Source organism: Chelmon rostratus, chromosome 2, assembly GCF_017976325.1.
Source record: "Chelmon rostratus isolate fCheRos1 chromosome 2, fCheRos1.pri, whole genome shotgun sequence".
NCBI lineage: Eukaryota > Metazoa > Chordata > Actinopteri > Chaetodontiformes > Chaetodontidae > Chelmon > Chelmon rostratus.
In genome coordinates, this window is record NC_055659.1 from 23,754,152 (window position 1) to 23,776,342 (window position 22,191).

General features: G+C 41.5%; 1 protein-coding gene and 1 non-coding gene across 2 annotated transcripts; one reads left to right on the plus strand and one right to left on the minus strand.

Moving 5' to 3' along the window:
- The first annotated feature begins 225 nt into the window (after positions 1–225).
- On the plus strand, positions 226–21,213 carry LOC121614715 (protein kinase C delta type-like). The gene is made up of 17 exons (XM_041948735.1): positions 226–398; positions 11,231–11,360; positions 11,612–11,884; positions 14,064–14,232; positions 15,329–15,360; positions 15,463–15,548; positions 15,987–16,116; positions 16,228–16,328; positions 16,469–16,553; positions 16,763–16,890; positions 17,834–18,007; positions 18,205–18,296; positions 18,435–18,497; positions 18,679–18,817; positions 19,127–19,315; positions 19,485–19,613; positions 19,750–21,213. The coding sequence occupies exons 2-17, from the start codon at positions 11,252–11,254 to the stop codon at positions 19,906–19,908; spliced, it is 2,058 nt and encodes a 685-aa protein (XP_041804669.1). The 5' UTR covers positions 226–398; positions 11,231–11,251; the 3' UTR covers positions 19,909–21,213.
- Positions 12,295–12,366, minus strand: trnae-cuc. The gene has a single exon. It is a non-coding gene; the product is annotated as a tRNA-Glu (tRNA).
- Positions 21,214–22,191: the final 978 nt, after the last annotated feature.

The window sequence follows — 22,191 nt, forward strand, 5'->3', positions numbered from 1 at the left end:
TATGTCCCTATGGAACGTAGCAGAAGTGTAAATTGACATAGTGACAAAGTACAAGTATGACTTTCGTACTTGTGTGTGAACTTAACAAACATGTAGTCTCACTTCTGTGTGTGCTAGTGCGTGTGTGTGTGCGCGCGCGCGTGTCTTCGGGAATTCACCTGGTTGACGTCACACATTGACTCCTCTGCACCGCGCGCTGCCACAGAGCCGCAGTACAGAGCCAGACACAGGCACAGACGGACGGAGAGCGAGCTACAGTTAACAACAGCCGACCTCAACACTTCCTTTTACACACCGCTGAAGACTTTTTACTCGGACCTTAGCGAAGACCGTGGTTCACGGACCAAACCCGGCACAGGCTCGCGGCCAGCAGCACTCTTTTCAGCTCGGCGGAAGCGGTAAGTCACAGCTTGATGTGGAGCGGCTAAACTTGCAGGAAAAAGTTGAGCTCGGCGTTGTTTGACAGTTGGGACAACAGCGCTTGTTTGCCAGCTCGTTGTAGCTTATTGGGTGTCAAAAGCTACCCGCTTTGCTCTGAGCCGGCCTCGGTCGGTGTTTCGTCCCGCAGAGGCGCGGAGCTCGACAGCACATCGGCAGCAGTTGTGATGGGACTTCTCTGGCGCTGGGAATGAGAGGATTTACTGTCGCGGAATGTCTCCCTCTCTCGTCGTGTCACAGTCGAAGTTACGTAACTTTAGTCGTGTTTCAGTGCTTGCAGGTCCAGTTAATGTGACAAAACTTTACTTGTCCCCTGGGGGGACAACGTTCAGCATCAGAGAGACAGTTCGCATGCTCCATAAATTCCTCTATCTAAGTGTCGTATCCAATGGCAACAGAGGAGTCTGTTTCAGTGATGTAGCTAGCTTGCTAACGTTAGAGGAAAATAAAAGTGGGGGTAAACGGTGGCGTTCATTCTTCTAACGACCAGCACCAAACAAACCAGGAATGTGTTCGTTTAACTTGAACTCTTTTATCCTATTTACAGTCTGTTTCCTTTTATAGCATATGAAGGGATAAGATGCCCGTTGAAACGCCTTAATTTTATGCCTCAAATGTCCTCTACTGGGTTGGTTCAAATTAAGTGGTTAAACCCCTTAATAATTAATGTAAGCCACCTGATAAACATATTCCATTTTTGTTTAGCCTGCTCAAATTCATCTGTCACAGTCACTCAATCCAGGGTGTTTTAACGTATACAATTAAGGGGTCCTCTTAGTGATCCTACAAGTTGACAAAAATGGGGCACTGACAATAATGTCTCCCTATTAAGTCCCACAGATTGTATGCAAAATGTAAAAAATACTGACATCGTAATGACTCACTGTACATGCAGTCAGAAAATGTGTATATGTGCCTAATTTCTTGAAGTTCAAACGTAAATATGTGGAGTTTTAGTTGACCTTACTTGCATTAAATCCCAGGCTTCATCCTTTGGTTTCTGGTATGCTTTGACCGAAAGCTGCCAGTGTCACGGTCATTCCAAAGACAAAACAGGTGATGAACAACAGCACTTGACACATTGCGGTCTAACTTGTACTGGAGCCGGTGCATTGTTCAGATGAGACCATGAGCCTTAGATATCAAAGGTTCTTTAGCACTCAGGTGTAGCAACTATTACCATCACATACTCTCTGACCATCCATCATAGCCTTTTCTGGGTGAAGTCAGTTATTGTGAAACAGACCACATGTAAAACACAAGGAGAACAATGTATTTGTGCCAAACAAATGAAAAAAAAATTCTATCTGTCGGTAGGATGACTAAATTTGTGTGTGAAGATTACCTTGCATTCTTGTGGCTGTAAACAACTCAGCCTTTCCGACACGACTTGTCAGCTCCCCAGGTACACTAAACACATTATCCTATTTTGAAATATTCCCTCCATCACTTACGAAAGTCTTGTGTCACACACTACAGCACAGCTCTGCGTTTGTGGCAAGACTCTATCCTGTTGTTATCTTCTGGAGGCAGTGCAGCTTTGTGAATGCAGGTAACACTATCTGGCTGCAGTTACTGATGTGTCAATATTGGCTTGTGGCTCTGTGCTGCTGGAGGACACGGTTGGGACATCTGCTCAGTGAGGAATTGCCCATGCAGCACTGATCTCTCCATAGTAGAGCACACACATAAACACATCACTGACTTGTATGATTCAAACAATGTTTGGCCTGATATTAGACTGTTTTTGTCTGTATGAATAATTGATCATTTAATTTGAGACAGGATGGCAGAGTTGGCTCAACTTCAGTAGGTACAGCAAATGAAAAGTCAAAAACCATCACATCAGTTAGTAGTCCATGATTTTAAAGAGATATTTCCAGATTTGGACACTAATTTTAGTAATGTTGCACTTGGAGAAATTTGAAATTCTTTCATTAACTGAAAAAAGGTGTTTAGGAGAGTGTGTTTGTAATCAACAAAATATTGTGTTGGGTAAAAAAGTATAGTTTTGGTTTCAATATCAAACTCAGGCAGTATTTTGGCACGATATAGTAGAATTGTATCAAAAAATCTACAATATTAAGCCTCGGTAACACCTACACTTTGTTTCAGGTGCCATCAAATATTAGAAAGTACAGTATCTCCACTCCAACACTTGTCATAATGTACAACAATGTATTCTACTTAAAAAGAGCAACAGCTGTTATAAATAACTCCACACACACAGGTAGACACACACAAACACAGGCCTTTTGTAATGGATTCTCTAAATCAGCACTGGGTGGTGATAGTTTAGCTCTTTGCCCTCGACTTCTTGTCACTGCATCTCTCTCTTTGTCTCTCTCTCTCTGTCCCACACAAACACACACACAGCTGCTTGGCGCTTCATGCTCGGATGCTATTTTGTCTTTCTTAACCAAGGCTTTCTGAACTGTGTGCGCGGCAGAAATGGACACCGCTCTTAATGCATGTGGGGAGAAGACACACACACACACACACACACACACAGTGGCAGGATTAATTCTGTGCTGGTATGGCAGGTTTGACACGGTGCCAAAGAGTTCAGTGATACTCAGGAGGAAGGGAGAGAAAATCAGAAAAGGTTAGCACTCCGCAAGAGTGACAATATACTGTCATTCCGAACGTCAGTTATTACCAGCTCACATTGATTTGGCCTTACGTCAGTTCAAGGTACATCCTGAAATTATAGCTGTCAGTAACACTGGTATAAATGTATCACAACAACAGCCATTCATCTGTCTCTGACCTTGAACCAGCACCCTCTGCTCAGGTCTCATTCTTCAAATCTCACTGTCTTTTCTTTCCTGTCCTACTTTGATCTGGGTGCTGGGTGTGTGTATGTGAGAGGAAGAGAGGTAGACTGAAAATTTAACAACACAGAAGGACAGTAAAATGCATATTTTCTTGTTTTTTGTCTGTAGGTGTTGGTGTCTCCCCAGACAACATCTGTAATATACTGTCTGTTAACATAACCTCTGTGTTCGTGCGTGTGTGTCTGTGTTTGAGGGGAGGGGGTTGCTTGTGGAAGGGTGTGTTAGACATTAACCTTGGTTAGTGAAAGAAAGGAGGGCTTTGATTCTTTCAAGCCAGCCTCTGCTGAAATTCATTAAAGGCTGCTTTGTTCAAGGTTATTAATGTGTGTGCACGCACAAGTGCAGTTATGTGCGTTTGAGACTGTGCTAATGCGGCAATAATACATGCCACCTTGCCTCAGTGAAAAACTTGTGGATTAAGAAAAGCTTTGTAAGAACTAGGTTTTTGCGCAGGAATTTGAGTGTCAAAACTGGGAATGAAAAACAAAATCAAATGATTGACTGGGCTCAAAACTTACCTTATAGCTCATATTATTACCTTCACCAAGGAGGTAATGTTTTTGATCTTACTCAATGTGTGACATATTTATATAAAACACTCCTATTCTCATTATCACAGATTTTCAGCCTTTGTAAACTCTTTACAAAACACTTTTAAACCAGTTCCCCCACAAGATCCAGCTGGTGTTAACCTCAGAAAGAGTTCTTGAATACTTTCTTGATATTCCAGAGCATTTTTCTACAACTGGTCAGCCAAATTCCTGTAGGCATGAATAATTTAACATACAATGCTGATTTGAAAAAAAGTTGTAAAACATTTATAAAAACAGACAACAATAATTTGCAAATGAACTGACAGTTTTACAAGTTTTCAGTTTTACAAGTTTTCCCTAGCCCATGTAGTAATACCAATGATCCTTTATACTGATGTGTGTCACAAAGTGGTGAACCTTGACCCATCCTTTCGAGGATGCCCCTCTCATACCCAATAACAGTGCTATCACCTGTTACCAATTAACATGTTTACCTGTGGAATGATCCAAACAGGTGTTTTTGGAGCGTTCCACAACTTTCCCAGTCTTTTGTTGCTCCTGTCCCAACTTGTTTGAAGCGTCTTCCTGGCATCAAATTCAGAATAAGCAGATATAAAGTTGAAGTCAAATATTAAATATATCATCTTTGTTTTCAGTTGAGTGTAGGTCAAAAAGGATTAGCAAGTGATCACATTCTGTTAACTTTATGTTTTACACAGTGTCCCAACTTTTTTGGAATCGGGGTTTTAAATTGCCATAATTCTTGAAGGCATTGTGCAGTTTATGATGAAATTTTGACAAAGTTCAAATTTAGTTGCTAAGGCCCTAACGCAACTTCATCAAAACGCAGTGGTCTTTAGTGTGACTCACAAAACAATATCCCAGGAGACACCTATGATCAGCATTGCTATCAAGGTTAGAAACAGCCCTTTTCCATGATCACTGTTTAACTTCCAGTGTGGATGGATTGTTTTTCTTTGAACTATCATAAAGAGCAGTTTCACGTTGGAATAGATATTTACACACACAACTACACAGCTTATTAGGTTTAGGTGCGAGTGTTGCCGGGCTGAGTGTGACCACGCTTGCTCAGGTTCATTATAATCATGTGGAGCGTGTTTGTTCAGCCCTAATTTGCCAGTCCACGCACAGGCCCGCCTCCAACCAGCCAGGCTGTTCTGGGTGTGTTCTAGACCTTTGTATCTTTAGCTCAGACTCACACTCTCCCTCTGTTGCTCTGTCACTTTGTGTAGACAGCACAGTCTCTTGAAGTAACTGTAAAAGGAACAAAGTTTTCTCTGTTTAAGTGAAAGGTGTCATCTTTCTTTATTATCCTCTGTCACATTTCTCTCTATATTATTTGAATGATTACCAAAAACATCACACCATATAGTATGCCAATGTGTTAAACAATTTCTAGTTTTGCTTGACAACACCAACAGGTCAACATGAAGTGAGTCAGAAACCACCTAACCTGACACACTCTCAGTGGTTGATATCAACTGACAGCTCTATTTTCGTAATGTTAGGTAACTGTGACGTTGCTGTGACAAGTTTTGCTTGATGGAAATTTTCTAAACAGGTTGATCTGTTACCTGTGCCCTACATTTCATCTTCTAGCTTTATTTAGCTTCCTGTAAGGCCGGTTTTCATCACTGAAGGCTTTCTTCCGTCAATTAGGCAGTCATAATTTCCATCTTTTTCAAAGCCCTCTCACAGCCCCATAGCTCCCTTGCTTAGTAAACAAACACGGCTAACATACCTGTGTTGAAAACATCTGTGAAACTATTCAGTCAGTCAGGTAAAAAGATATCAAAGTGCTGAGTCAAAGTAGATTTGATCTGTTCTACTGTACACTTACTAATAACATTAACAATAGTTCTGTTCTTTCAAGTGTGTCAGTAAGTCATCACAGTGTGACAGTGGGCCACCTTGCCCAATACCCGGACTCTGAAACTGAGGATGCGAAATGGAATTTGGCCATCATTCTTTTCTTTTTTCTAGTTGTGACATGTGCAAATATCTTCCACGAAGAAGGCCAGTGGGTTTAGAGCATTTAAAGTTTAAATAGACCCTTTCCCACTGCAGACATGTTGATGCTGTAACAGGCCTGGACTGTAGCCATATTCACTTCTTGCTTGTTTCAGGGGCTTTATGTCTTGAGTGTGGCAAGTGAAACACATACTTAGTTGAACTTAGGTCAGGTCTTCAGGTCTTCACTGTTAGGAGGAGAAGAACATTCCACTATCTGCCCATAAAGAACTAATTGGTTGCCTTGAGATTGTTATCCAACTGGACTGTCCTAAAATTGAGGGGTTACGTATTGCATAAAAAAGGCTTCAAGTTCTACTCTGCAGGATGTAAACACCCATGCTCCTGTATATGTAAACAAACCTTCCCTGTAGCAAAAGGGTGGCCTAGTTCAGGTAAGGGTTAACTGTTCATCAATGCTGTGCTGTTAAACATTCACAATGTAGAATTAATATATCTTTGAACAAGACTCTATTCTATTTCAGCTGCTCTGCAGGCTATTCTATGTCTGACAAATAAGAAGAACAGGGATTAATAATCTATGTTAACTATCTGATAATCTCTCTGTCATTGATTTGTGGATTTACAGTTGAACTCTGCTAGCAGCAGAATTCAAATCGCTGTCATTAATAGCACAAACAGCTAACACAACACAACGATTGTTGTTTAATATGTGAAGGAAACTCTGCTGTTGTTGCTCTCTGTGTAATTGTACCTGTCTTCGTTCAGACCTGCTGATGAAAGGTTGACACACACAGAAGCTCCCCAGCCTGCCAGACCTGTTTGATCGCTTTATCCACTAAACACGTCCACTTCTTCAGTACATACCAAACCTTTGACTTGTTTGTGGTGCATTGTATGACTTTGATGCTAATCTATCTGTTGTAGACAGACACGCATCTCTGGCTTTGTTATTGTGTTGTGTTTATCGCATGTTGGGAGATTTGTTTCACGTCATTCAAACTAAAGGATATTTTCCTTGTATACTAATCTATTTATTAGTAGATTTAAGTTTTGGTTCTGTTGTCCTGTTCATCACAGGGATAACAGTTCCATGTATCTGTTTTTATATAGCTGCTGAATTGTGCAAGTATCCTGAAGTTATGGGAATAGGAGCACGTAAACTTCCTCAGAGCTGATATGATAGACAACAGCAATTTTCTTGTCAAGTGAAGTCTCATTTAATGGCATGTTCTAGTTACTTACATTTTACTGTCATGTTTTCCGCATACTGTGTCTTCTTCCAGTTAGTGTTTAATAAGTGAATTCTTTTTGCGTTGTACGAAGTTAACACATACACCACAGGCAGGTAGTGCAGCTTTACATTTACTGGCACTTGGCAGTCATTTCAGTTAGGACGAAAGCTTATGACTTACTTCAGGGTAACTAAATGGCTCCTGGAGGCCACACACACACTCATGGGCAAATCCATCTCACTGGAAGTTGACCTCATTGTGGCTGGATCCAGTGAAGCCAAATCTGGTACTATCATTGAGTCTAATTTCTCTTTATGTCCACTGGCCTGCCTTCCAGTATGTTGTCTGCCTTTTTTTGTTTCCCTCTCTTTTGCTCTTTTCCTCTACCCACCCCTTCCCCAATTGCATGCGCTCATTTTTTCCACTCTCTCTGGGGAAACAAGGCTGTCTTTTCTATGTACCAAGGCCTGTGTGTGTGTTTGTGTGTGTGTGTGTGTGTGTGTGTGTGTGTGTGTGTAAAATGGAGACAAAATTGGAAATGGACTCTACAGAAAGTACGTCTTTGTGTGTATTTCACTTCTGGCAAACTCCGTAACTTTGATTAATATTGTTTTTGTATGTGTGTCTGTCTGTATGTGTGCATGCGTGGGCAGTATCATGAGAGCTCTAGCAGTTTCTCAACCCTCCTGACCTCACTCAGAAACAGTTGCTTGTTCAGGAGTTGCTAGATCCCCAACAGGCTTGCAGGGTCAGTCAAAGCCTTCAGCAGCAACAACAGAGATGTGTCACTCTCAGCCCAGTGGAGACCCAGCTGAGGAGGACAGCTGGAAATGCACAATTTATTATGCATTACATATATTACTGTAGCTTTTTCCCCAATACAACACATCAACATGCTTCGACACTTGATATGAATACATATGAACTCCATAAACTTAAATTCATATTTTTTACAGTGTAGGCATACACTTGACTCCCCTCAGCAGGGATTTGTGATTTCAGAACAATAGAGGGTGGCATAATGGCTCGGTGGTGAGCTCTGTCCCGTCAGAAAACAAGGGTCCTGGGTTTGAATTGACTGGCTGAAGGCCTTTTTGTGTAGACATGTCGGAGCATGGACTGTGAGAGTTTCCTCCAGGTGCTCCCGTTTCCACCAAAATTGTTAAACTTGAAAATTGCTGTTTTGTCTATATGTCAGCCTTGTGATGCACTGGTGGCTTGTCCAGGGTGCAACTCTGCAAAGGAGAAGTGAGGATTAGGGCTGCAACTAACAGTTGTTTTCACTATCGATTAGTCTGCCCAAAATTGCCACGATTAATCAACCATCCATAAGTATCGTTTAGTCAGTAAAATGTCGAAATACTCATCACGATCTGTCAGAGCCCCACATGACGTCATCAGATTGCTTCTTTTGTCCAACCAATAATCCAAAACCCAGAGACTCTTCATTTACTATCAAGAAATGACAAAGTAAAGCTGCAAATCCCTTAATTTAAGAAGCTAGCTTTTTTTTTTTTTAATTAGTGAAACAATATCAGTTGTCAAAATAGCTGACTTTTGATTTCACAGTAACTGTTGAAAATGCATACTGTGTTTCCTAGCTGCAACCAGTAGTCACAAAGTCACTGTCAGTCGCAGTCAAACACTTTGTTCGTATGCCATTTTGGTTGCCAGTTAACTTTAAATTAAACAGAACTGTTGACATTTTCTCACCTATGTGCTGACTACTGAGTAACTTTTGACTTTTGGAGCAGTTGGGGGTTAAGAGGCTTGCTCAAAGGGCACTTTAGTGATGGCTGACACTCAGATGTCAGTGTTAGTCATTCACTTCCCCATCCAGACTTTTGGGATATCAACCCAGCAGCCTCCAGAACACAAGCATTCCTCTGTCGGGCTCCACTGCTTCCTTATCGCTACAGATCCTGAGCGAGCCAGTTTATCAAGAATTCTGTTCACTGACACACATTAATATAATTGTACAGGTTGACACCTGAGACCTTTTCAGTGCAGGTACAGTAACACCTTGTACTGCTAAACAGCTGCACATAGCAATTAGAAAAAGCAGCAGAGAATTAGAGACAAGGTTTCCTCTTCCCACAAAATGTTTCAGCTGCACTAACAGGATTGTTAAGAACCTAATGATTCCTCTGTCAAAAATTCCAGAGCCCAAAATAGCATCTGCTCTACCTTTGCAGGCTGAGCAGCACACATGTACATATATCATACCACACACCAGTTCAGTCAGTCAGGACCCCATAATGCGTGACATTCAGCAATGTGAGAAGGAACATGAACGTAAACAAAGCTTAGGTTAGGCTTAGATTAATTAGAAATATGGAGGCTGCAGTACATTCCTGTCCTGGAGTTTAATGTCCATTTTCATACTAACTCACAGAAGGACATGTCTCTGTGAATTATGCGTTTAGAAATGAGTGTACAGAAGTATTATTTAATCGTGCAGCTACACGTCATTGTGTGGTTGGAATGAGATGCTGTTTGCATCAAATCACAGGCGTGTCTCTGAAATGACTGTTAAGCCAAGATTATGTTAATGGAGCAAGAGACTAAAGCTACATGAGATCAAGTTAAGGAACTTAGAAGCTCACAAGAAGTGCTGTGTGGAGGAATTTTGTGGGATTTTATTGCTGCTTGGGGAATTAGGATGTGGGCTAATATGCCCTTTGGGCCCTGCAAGTCTGTGACATAGCATAGCAGCTTTGATAGCGTGAAAGGTTCAGTAAATATCTGTTAGTACAGTTTCTTTATTCAACATGAGGCGTGACTGGTTGGCCCCCAAATTTAGAAAATTTCACTGTTCGTAATCTATTATAACAAGGCACCTTGAAGGGAACCGATACTAGTCTCAACTAGGTAAGACAGTTTAGTGTGAAATAACACTGAATTCTTCAATACTTTGTCCTATGGCTGACAACACCAGATGAGTGTTACCTTTTGATTAGTTCTGTGGTGTCATACTGATATTTACTGTGATTGCAGGATCATTAGATTTGATAAATATTGTTATTTTAAAGTACACAGACACATAGTATATAAAACTGCAGATAAACAAAAATACTCCCTTGGCCTACATTTTGCAGGTACAATAAAGCAGCAGTGTTGCCTCCTGTCATCTGTCAGCTGCAAAGACTTGCCCAAAATGTGCTCTTCTTGTGTTATGGAAAATAATTTAACATTGTTCAGTGGTTTTTATGTTTGTGTGTGTGTTTGCATGTTTATTTATCGCACCATGAAATTGAGATAATTGTATCTTTCATGAAGCCATTCATTAACACTTTATACTGCTTTATAAGGAGAGTCTACCGCACTGCGTCATAATTATTGTGTAAAGAAGTATAGAAGGCGCCACGGTGTGTGTGTGTGCGTGTGTGTATATATATATATATACACACATTGTATTCAAACCCCACAAGAAACACGTTAAGAGGAAGTGTACGAAACACATGTGGAAATGAACAAATCAGTCAGTGAAGCAATTCATCTTACATGAAGCAAGCAGGTGACACTTTTGCAAGTGTTTTCTGTTTCAGTTTTAACTTGATCTTTACAAGTGACTTTAAGTGGGCATTTTGTCTTTGTCTGCATAGCAGATCAAACACTGCAGTTTTAAGATCTGGACTGGAGATAGCTTTATACTGGTCTAGATTGACTCACAAACATATGTTGCAGTTCTATATAGAAAATCACCAGGACTGATGCTTGTGTTGACAAGTCAAGACATTACAGAGTGTGATGCGTGCTGGAAAGAAATCCCACAAAATCAATGTGAAAACAGGAAAGTAGCAAAGGGACTCACTGCTTATCTTTTGTCTCCACCCCCCCTGCCCCCCCAACACTGGGTGTCTCTATTTGTCTTGGAAATGTGATCCTATTGATTTTCTGTTTCTCTCTGTCTCATTCCCCTCTCTTGCTGCCATTTGCACGGTTTGGGATTACCACTCTGTCTTCTTTCCTCATTACTGTCAGGTAGTTTCCAAAGTTGTGTCTTGACTTGGAAACTTCTACTTCCTCTATAGTTCCCATCTGAGGACACTGTTCAGCTCTGTTCCTTCTTGTTTTAAGTGCAGAACTTAAGCAATGCAAGATGTGTGTGTGTGTCTGTGTGTGTGTGTGTCTGTGTGTGTCCGTGTGGGTGTGTATGTGAGATGTTCTAACTGTGAGTCTATCTTTGTTCCAGGAGGTTAGGTGAGTTGTCACCATGGCACCCTTCCTGCGCATCGCCTTCAATGCTTATGACGTGGGTGTGCTGCCTCCCCTGTCTGACCCTCCCATCTGTGCCATCAAGATGAAGGAGTCTGTCAACACAGGTATGTGCAGATGCACACACACGGAACCAGTTGTCATTTTATCTAGAAAGTGGAGTGGCACAGTGAATATGAACCAGATGTCCTGAATTTAACTGCCTTAACAGCCACCATCTGCTGGGAACAAAAATCCATAACCAAACTGACTACTCACTCCAGGGGCTTTGTGCTGTCACACACTTTTTCGACTTTCCTGAAAAAATAAAAAAATAAAAAATTTTGTTCCCAGTGATAATTCCAATCTTCTTTCACAGAGCGAGGAAAGACCTTGGTCCAGAGGAAGCCCACCATGTATCCAGCCTGGAAGTCCACTTTTGATGCTCACATCTATGAGGGGCGAGTCCTAGAAGTGGTTCTCATGCAGAGCACTGAGGAGCCATTGGCCAAGGCCACGGTGGGCGTGTCTGTATTAGCAGAACGCTGTAAGAAGTCCAAGACCAACGGCCGCGCTGAGTTCTGGGTGGACCTTCATCCTTCAGGGAAGGTCCAGATGGCTGTACAGTTCTTCCTGGAGGACTGTGATGCAGGTAAAACTGCTATGTCTTAAAACCTCTGGAAACCTGCTTTCAAACCTTCAGTATTTTTCTCTAACATTTGATGTGCTTGACCAAATGTCAACAAGTTAAAGTTAAAAAAAAACATTCAGAGGTATTAATTAAGATCTTAAAACTCAAAAAATGAATATGCTTCATCAGGACCACGTGGATGTGGTTTGATGAGATTTCATTGACAGTAGTCTATCAAGCAACTCCACAACTGCCGTCACATTTACATCCTGGTTACAAATATGTGACACCACGTTGTGACACCAAACTCTGTTCAAATGAACAGTTCAGACAGAAATCTTTCATGTCAATAACCAAAAATGTTCCAACTTTGGCAGGCCTAAGTACCTGATCACTTGGAAAATATGTTTTTCCCTGCCTTTAAAATAATGTTCCCTGACCGGGAATCGAACCCGGGCCGCGGCGGTGAGAGCGCCGAATCCTAACCACTAGACCACCAGGGAGTGGTGTCCTGCAAGCTGGCCATAGCTTTTCCAGAAAAATCGCTTGCCCCTTTGACTTGCTGTCTCCTTACACCTTCTTTTTACCACTACTCTCAAATAGACCCACAGAAAGTCTTTCTCCGTCAGTGTTAATACATAATGCCCTCTACTGGCAGAAAGGATGCTCATGTCCCTGCACTTCTTACTCACAACCAAAGCTAAACATTTTGTAATAGTGTGGAGCCCTCGTTGCTTGTGGCCAACTGCCCTGCAATAAACCGTCTCCCTTAAGTTGTCAAGGGTTAATCTGCATGCAGGTGACTTGTCTCTCACTGAGCTTGTCAGCTGACTTCAGGTGTGGCCATGTAGCGAATGCAATGAACAATCCTTCAAGGTCAGGTAGGAATTTGGCCTCAGGCCTAGCTGTGAATAAATAGCCAAGCTGAGCACAGTAATGAATGCATATGTGTAATGTATGGGTCATCATATGAAATGAGAAGTGTTAATGCCTATTCTTCTTGATACAGTGTACTAATGTAGGGATAGGGTTAAACAAACACATTGCAGTATATAAGGTCTATATTGGTATTTTATCATAAGATATTCATTTTTTTATTTTATGCCTTTGTATTATGTGTTTAAATCAAGAGTTCTATATCATTATGGTCTATCCTGTCAGGAATGAAAGGAAAACATTGAGTCATTGGGATATTTTGGTATAATTTGGCCACTTAAACATACTGAATAGCAGCACAAATGTTCCACCACTGGCAGCTTGGGTTTAAAATCATATTGCTACCATTATCTGCTTTCAAAAGCCTATTTTAGTTTCACTTCAGCTGTTAGAAGCAGAAGTGAAGGAAAGCAGTACTGGCTGGCAGTGCTGTATTCAGCTGCCAGCTCACCACCCCAGAGAGGGAACCCAGTCTTACTGGGGGGTGGGTGAGACTTACAAACTAGTTCCATTCAGAGGGAGTTTCTGTGTGGGAGTTGGGGGTTCACTGTTCAGGGTTGGAGAGGGTCATGAGGGGGGAGTGTGTCTACCATTATGAAAGAGCTGCATACTCCATCAGCTCCCTCCTACACACTCCACAGGTTTCCTGAAAAGCAGCCTGGGGTATTTTTAGGCATGTGTGAACAGCCCTCAATGCTGTCTGCCTCCTCTGTCTGTCTTATTTCTCCTGCCCTCTCTCTCACTCCCACTTTCTCGGCTCAGCTCACTGAAGCGCTGTCCAAACATAAACATCTGTCACTAGAATGGCAGAGAGGAAATCAGTTTATCTCTCTCACCTCATCACTCTTCCCACTTTTCCCTGTCTATCAATTGTCTCTTTAGGGGCTACTCCTTTTTTGAATCATGCCTCCATCTCTCCCATCCACCCACCTACCCTCCCCATCTCTTCCTGAGTTTCTGCCTTCTTTGTTTACCTCTCTCACGCCTCTTAGGCTCTCTTCTCTGGGTGGCTTTTGACCCCACCCTGTTGACTTGCGTCAGTGGGAGCCGCTTATCCAATATGGCATTTTTCTGTGTTTACCCTCTGTTTAGCAGCAGTCACTGTGCCCTCCTTCTTTAATTAATAGGGCTTTAATATGACTAAATACCCCAGGGCTATTATTGCTGATGACTGATTTATGTCCACTGTGAATAGTGTACAACATCTGTTTTGAATAGTACATAAGTACAGCAGTTTGATTTGTAAATTGATCTCTCCCCACAGCGGCTTCTAAACCATCATTAAAGGTTGCTCCTGAGGATGGACTCACAACCCTCAACAGGAGGAGAGGAGCTTTCAAGCAGCCCAAGGTTCACTTAATCAAGAACCATGAGTTTATGGCCACCTTCTTTGGCCAGCCCACCTTCTGCTCTGTCTGCAGAGAGTTCTTGTGGTGAGATGCCAAGTCCTGGCTTTCTTACATTGTGTCATTATTATGTTTGAGTACTTGAGCCTGTTAGCATATCAAATACTTCTTTCACTTGACTTTGACCTTCAGTATGTCATGAGTACCCTCGAAATTCCAGGGGGAGACTTGAAGGTACTTATTTTCAGTCCTGCTCTGTCTGGGCAGGAATTATCCAGAAGCAGCTAATTTGGCTGTCTTCTTGTTTTTCTCTGGATATTATTACAATCAGCGTTGTATTTTTACCAAAATGCCACTGGCACAGCTTTGATAATTCCAGAACATTTGTGCTGTCAGTGACTATGTTTTCTGGGTACCAAATGAGACAAAATATCAGTTGTCCAATAAGAAAAGTCCAGTCCCCCCAAGGGTGTTTCTCAAAAGACCAATTAGTAGCGGTTCTAGTTTCCTAAATGGTGCAGTCCATGGGGGGTTAGTAATGGTAGAAACAACAGCAGGACTGCTATTGTGAGCATGAGTCACTGTCTTGGGAAATCCCACAAGGCTGTCATGTTGTTTTCCAACTATGTCAGCAGCATTAACCTGTGAGCCAAGCTCTTCCCATATCTACCAAACTACAGTATTATTTATCCCCTTTAGAGACAGTCTGGGGGAAATCTAATGACTGCTTTGGTATGTGCATACGTGTGTGACTCTGTGGCTACTTATCATCAGAGCAATTTTATATCTTTACACATACAAGTTTCAGTCTTGTGATCGAAGAATGATAAAGTATCTTCAGGTATGTTGATAGCAAATGAGTCATTGCTGTGCCAACTTAAGTAATAAGTCTTATTCTTTTCTCATGCTTTCTTTGTACTTGCATAATACTTTGGAGAAAGGCTTGCGGACAGTACCGATATAGATAGCCGTTGCATAAAGGAGACAGTAAAGTTGTATGTTATCTGCACGCTAGCTACAGCACATCACTATCATAACCACAATCCCAGTAATGAAAACCATCCTGGATATATTGCTCCAGTATCAGCTGCCATATTTTTCTCAATTGGGGCAAAAGAAAATCTTTTTTTTCTTCGTGTCACCCATTACAAGAGATTAATTTTATTCCTTTTCTCCCATACAGGGGGCTCAACAAGCAAGGTTACAAGTGCAGACGTGAGTGTTTCATTAACAGCCGTCTGCCTTTTTAATCACATTTTATCCTTCTGAATTCTTTACATTTAACACATTTTTTATTTGGTCATTTATTTCACTCAGAATGCAATGCTGCAATCCACAAGAAATGCGCCGAATTAATCATTGGCAGGTGCACCGGAACAGCGGCCAACAGTCGTGACACTGTGGTGAGCAAAGTTAATGTTCTCCAACATCAATGCAAAGCCTCACATCAGCTCTGACACTGACAATCAACTGCATGTTGTTTTACACTATTAGCTTTTATTACTTTTCTGTGCTTCAGTAATGACTTTGTATTCTCTCCAGCTTTATTCTATGACTTTTGACTTCTTCACTGTTATGAAGTAGCTCATGCATCATTGGGCAAGGATCAAATTCTTCATGTACAACCAAATTTTACAAACAATAACAATATTAGATTGAATATATTCATCATTGGAGGTGTGTCCTCAAATATTGGCTGTGGAATTTCGCTTTGAGATTTACCTGGCACTTCAAAGCAACTTAACTGGCATATATGTACTGACATATAGTCCCACGTGTGTCTACTTAAATCATCGGATATTAGCTTTCTGTGGGTTCAATGGATTTCTGTGTGCTTGTAGTTTCAGAAAGAGCGCTTCAAGATTGATATGCCACATCGCTTTAAGTACTATAACTACAAGAGCCCCACATTCTGCGACCACTGTGGCAGTCTGCTGTGGGGTCTCTACAGACAGGGCCTCAAATGTGAAGGTGAGTCTAATGTGTTCATTGTCTTTTTTTTTTCTTAAATGTTATATCTGCCGTTCTCATTTTGACATATTCCTCTTTCATTGTGTTCCCTTTCTCTACTTGGCCTTTCAGACTGTGGCATGAATGTACATAGTTACTGTGAGAAGAAAGTGGCCAATCTGTGTGGAATCAACCAGAAAGTACTGGCAGAGGCTCTGTCTCAAGTGTCTCAGGTTTGCACAGTAACTAAACTATGTTTTTTGTAGATTGTGTGTATATTTTATGCCAGTCGGTTTAAACAAAAATAAGAACAAATGACTGATGTCAGTGTACAATGTCAAGAGTGTTTCATTGAAACATTTCTTATCCCTAGAAATCTATGAAGAAGTCTGATGACTCCAATGCAGCAGATATTGGGGTCTACCAAGACATCCGTAGTGCAACAGCAGACCCTAGTGGTAAGATGTGTTCATTATAGTGCACAGTACAAAGTTGTTTGATTTAAATCAAGTTTTATCTTTAAGTGTAAAATAGGTGTAATGTTGTCGCTGATAAGTCTTTTTAACTTTATTTACATTCTCAAAACTTTGTTGTATGAGTTTGCATGCATCTTTGCATTCAGGTTTGCATACGTATTTACTCTGTGGTTGCAAATGTGATTTTATAGCAGATGGCAATGGCAAGGCTGGTGAGGGCTCGAGCCCAGCCCCAGCCACACCTGCAGCTCCCAGGGTGCGCCTCACCATGAACCACCTGGTATTCCACAAGGTGCTGGGAAAAGGCAGCTTTGGCAAGGTAGGCCCAATGGTCTCCATCTTTAAATCCTTTCCTAAATGTAACATGCAATTGTGTGACACAAGATTGGAAGACACTGTAAATTTCAATCTTTGCACAGAATTGTTATGCCAATAATGTCACACATGCTGTATATGGTAAAATGAAAAACATTCATCTTGAAAGTATTTGAATGTTCTACATGTGAATGTTGCTTTGTAGATGAACACTACCTAACAAATATTTCCATGAAAATGGCAGTAAAATAGGCAGAAACAGTCTATATCTTTATGTTGTATGTAGCTTGGAACCATTAGAATTAGCATTATTAAGAAAAAGAAGTATGTGAGGATGTTTGAAATGAAGCAGCGGTGAATTCTAATAAAACTGAAAGGCACACATCGACTAGAGACAGATTCTTATCATATTAGTATGTCTTAGTGTCTTATGTCATCAGTCTCTTTTCACTGGGCTTCCTTAAGGCTTGTTTTATTTTTTTATTTAATTCATAATTTATGAATTATTAATTAATTAATTGCCACCTTAGATGTAGTTGACCTCATTTTTGATTAACTAGGCTTTCTAGAGCAACACAGCTCCCCACTGATTGTTAAATGACACAGAGGTTGAAGTGGGAGAGCTTAGTTATCATCCATCACTATAAATGACAGGTAACGTTTGACAAAAACATACAGCCTATGAACGTTGGCCTATCTGAAGAAAACAGATAAGCAGAGGGTAGAAGTTTCATTTATAACCAGACCCAAAGTAGTGTAGTGGCAGTGCATCAAACATCCAATGTCCTCACTGAGGTACATTGAGACCGAGCATGTAAGGACACCAAAAAGAGGAGGAGATATAAATAACCTCCTTATTTTGATTGTAATTTGCTATGATTGTACTCCATGAAACTGGTGTGATCACACTGATGTAGTACTTACTCTAAGTGGCTGTGACACCTCAGGTGCTGCTGGCAGAGCTGAAGGGGCAGGGACAGTACTTTGCTGTGAAGGCTCTGAAGAAGGATGTAGTCCTCATGGATGATGATGTCGAGTGTACCATGGTCGAGAAGAGAGTCCTGGCCCTCGCCTGGGAGAACCCCTTCCTCACGCATCTCTACTCCACATTCCAGTCTAAAGTAAGCACACACACACACACTGAACATCTCTGCCTGTAAAACACTTTAAAAGCGGGAATCAACCAGGACCACAACGTTAAGAGCGGTAAAGACTTACACTCCAGCCCCCCTTATCTGAATCCTTTCTCTCTCACGCACTCTTCATGTCTCATTTGTCTGCAACAGTGAGCTGACAGTAATGTGTTGTTTTTGCACAGGAGCACCTCTTCTTTGTAATGGAGTACCTGAATGGAGGTGACTTGATGTTCCACATCCAAGACAAAGGTCGCTTCGATCTCAACAGAGCCACGTAAGCACACTGGGATGCTATGTAAAGAACTATGTGGAATACAGCAAGTGTTACTTTCCACAGTTAAGAGCTAATTTAACTTCTCAACGTCACAATAAAATTATGTTTAATGGTTGTTTTGCACATTTCAACCTTCAGGTTCTATGGTGCTGAGATAATTGTGGGACTGCAGTTCCTCCACTCAAAAGGAATTATCTACAGGTAGGACCCCTCAGCTACTATGTTCTAGTATCTACAGTCTTTATATACAACCTGTTGCTGCTACGGAGTAGGCTGGAACTGAATCTCTTCTTGGATTTTACACTACAGCACTTCAAACAGAATATATTGTAGCATAAGTGGTTGTACTTTGTTTTATATCTATTTCTATGTCTTTCCTCAGAGATCTGAAGCTGGACAATGTGATGCTGGACAGGGACGGACATATAAAGATAGCGGACTTCGGCATGTGCAAAGAGAACGTGTTTGGAGAGGCCAGAGCCACCACGTTTTGTGGGACACCAGACTATATCGCACCAGAGGTTAACTTCACATCATCACAGCATCACATTTCATACAACTACTTTTCAGAATCCTTAAAACATATTTATTCTGCAATTTTTTTTAACTTGAACCCCCATTCTCACAGTGCCATGTGTCCCCTCATTCATTCACAGTCTGTGACCCCTAGTGGCCATTAGGAGGCTTTGCAGTGTCTGCACATGTCCCTATACCGAGTCATTTACTTGGCTGCTGCAACACTGGTGAACAACAGCAGAGTGCTTATATCTAGACAGTGTGTGTTCTCCTTACTCACTTCTGGTATTTTGTGAATCTGTCTCTCATCTCAGATCCTGCTAGGACAGAAGTACACCTTCTCAGTAGACTGGTGGTCTTTCGGTGTGCTGGTGTACGAGATGCTGATTGGCCAGTCACCTTTCCAAGGCGACGATGAGGATGAGCTGTTTGAGTCCATCAGGTCGGACACACCTCACTACCCTCGGTGGATCACCAAGGAGGCCAAGAGCCTGCTTGAACTGGTAACTATCAGGACACACATACAATACTATTTGGGATGCTTTGTTCCACACAGGCAAAGAATGAGTGGCGTTCAGTGAAAACATTATCTCAATATGGCAGCACATCAACGTGTCTGTGTTGTTTCTGTAATCAAAATGGCTGTTCTCATTCCCTCCATCATTATTCCAGTTGTTTGAGAGAGATCCGAGTCGCAGGTTGGGTGTGGTTGGAAACATCCGTGCACACCCGTTCTTCAAAACCGTCAACTGGTCAGCACTGGAGAAGAGAGAAGTGGACCCACCTTTTAAGCCCAAAGTGGTATGAGCCAATGATTTTGTTTCTGAACAAGCTATGTCGTACCTGAAATCCATGTGTGTAAAGATCATTGCATGCATCTAGCTTACTGATCACTTTATGCTTTGTTACATTAACCTGACTGACCTGCCACCCACAGAAATCCCCCAGTGACTGCAGCAACTTTGACAGAGAGTTCCTGAGCGAAAAGCCGCGGCTCTCCCACGCGGACAAGAACCTCATTGACTCCATGGACCAGCAAGCATTCGCTGGCTTTTCCTTTGTCAACCCCAGACTGGAACACATGATAAGCAAATGAAAAAACCAAAATGGCTCCCCTGTGAGCATGCTCTTGGCCCTGCACTTTGAAATAGACTGTTATCCTATTCCCTTTATCGTCATATGGTCCAACTTCAACTGGATGGATAACAAGAACATCAAAGATTTGGGCTTGACTGTGACTTCTATCAAAGGATGAACTAAAAATAAAAACAGGATGTTTGTTGACATCTAAAGCAATAATCCTGTCTCAGCTGTTAAACTGTATAGGTGTATAAAAGAGTATAAAGCTCCATGAAATTAAGGGATATTTTTAAGAAACTAGTGCTACCCTAATCAATGCAGGGGGAGTAGTCAATGATGCATTCTGTCTTTTCTTACTTTTTTTGTCTGATCCTACTTTGAATCTGTACGAATCATCTAATGTACTGTATTTGAACATTTTTATTCACAGGCACGAGCCTGACACCGTTATGGAGTTTTAAAGAAGATATACTCCCAGCATTGCACGTGCAAGTTAAGAGAGTTTAGTGGTACTCACCCTGTATGCTTTACCTACTGTATGCCTACTATTACACTCCACCTGTGTATAATTGTGTCCTACCACATGCATACAAGTGTGTGGGTGTGTGCAGTTTTTGTATGTTTTTTTTTTGTTGTTGTTGTTTTTTTGGTACAGTTTGTGCTACTGTTGTCAGTAACAGTGTATGTTGTTGAATGAATCCTCAATTGATCCCCTGATTCTGTGATCCCTGTAACTGGCAGATATATAGGCATCGTAAAAAGAACTGGGCTACAAAGTTGTTGAGAAGTTGAATCCCTCTGAATTGAAATAATGTTATTGCAGAACTGAATAGTTCCCTCATTCACTGGCTGCATATGTCTTGAGAAACTGGAGGTGCTCTAAGCACACCCCAGAGTCTCACATACCCTCACAAGAAGTAATCCATTTTTTAAGTTCAGCACAGGATTTCTACATGGCAGTCTTTTTGTGCTGTTGATGTCCAACCTCTTGCTGTACATCAAACTGGAGCAGAGTGCAAACAATCATTCCATACATAATATTGATTTTCTGGGCTGTCATCAGATTTACTGGAAAGTTGCAACAATGGCATATCTATATGTATTGAAGGGTGTGTCATTTTGTGTGGGAGGGATGGGCATTTCACTGTAAGCAGTGTCGGGTCTTATGTGTGTTATATTACTTGAATGAAGTAACTTAAATGTGAAAATAATAGTGCTGTATATGGCAAATTAATATGTACATTATTATGAGCGGGTGTACTTTTTTTACTCCTCATCTTTTACATCTAATTATAAATAAATACATTGTTAACTCTAAATCCCTGTCAGCCTGTGTTGTGCGGATTCTTTCTTAAAAGCATTTAGGCATGTTGTAGACTCATATGTCACAAGGCTTCATATGCAGAAGCTCTTACAAAAACAGAAATCCTTTTGTAAAGGTTCACATACCATAGAAATTCCAGTACTAATCACCGCATTCCTGCTGTTTTGGTGCGGTCCTCTGGCCACTGCTGGCCTCCAGTGATTGCTAGATTTTAGGGTGCCTATGTTGGTCACTGTGGCATAGCTTCTGAAGTAGCCCACCTCATACAACGTGAGATCTTGAGTAAATGCACCTAAACGTGTCCAGGTACCGCAGGGATTTTGGAAAGACCTATCGGGATCTACTGCCATCTAGCGGTCAGGTGATATAATTGCGCCTTCTCGTGTAACGTGTGAACGAACGACGATGAGACATTCCTGCAGTGCGCACGGCTCATGACCTGTCCTCGTCCTCTGTCCCCAGCTGTAATCCGCTGCCTGCTGCAGGATGTGGACAGGGAACAAATACCCAAATACCAGGCATGAAGCAAAGAAAAAAAACAGCGACATGCACTGAGCAGTAAACCCGGTCCAAGTTGTTGAGTAATGTGCCTTTATGTAAACAGCTAAACCAGCGCAGTATTAAAGTTGTAGCCCTTTGAAAATAAAGCGACCACACACAATTGTCAGATTAAAAAGCATAAGCCAAAAAACGAAATAAGAAAATCAACAAATGTGTTTATTTGATTATCCCAGTTCCCTATTATTAGTTGTCGAGTGCTCTGTTTGAAAGCTCACAGAGGGAGCAGCTCTACACTTTAATAAAATGACTGAACGAATTTGGGAGTAAATGCCTGCCCCCTTTTGATTTATTCATGGCTCTCTCCGATTGTTTCGACTGTTCAGGCAAGATCCGATCGCTTCTCTGTAGCCCGGATTTATTGCACTGTTTCCATCTCAACGCATGCAAAACGCGGATATTTTTTTCTTTTGTTAT

Bases quoted from the DNA above. Each gene is read 5' to 3' on its own strand.
- LOC121614715 (XM_041948735.1), top strand. From the start codon at position 11,252: ATGGCACCCTTCCTGCGCATCGCCTTCAATGCTTATGACGTGGGTGTG. The intron at 16,554-16,762 runs GTAAGATGTGTT...GTGATTTTATAG, and splicing joins TGCAACAGCAGACCCTAGTG to CAGATGGCAATGGCAAGGCT. The intron at 18,008-18,204 runs GTAAGCACACAC...GTTTTTGCACAG, and splicing joins ACTCCACATTCCAGTCTAAA to GAGCACCTCTTCTTTGTAAT.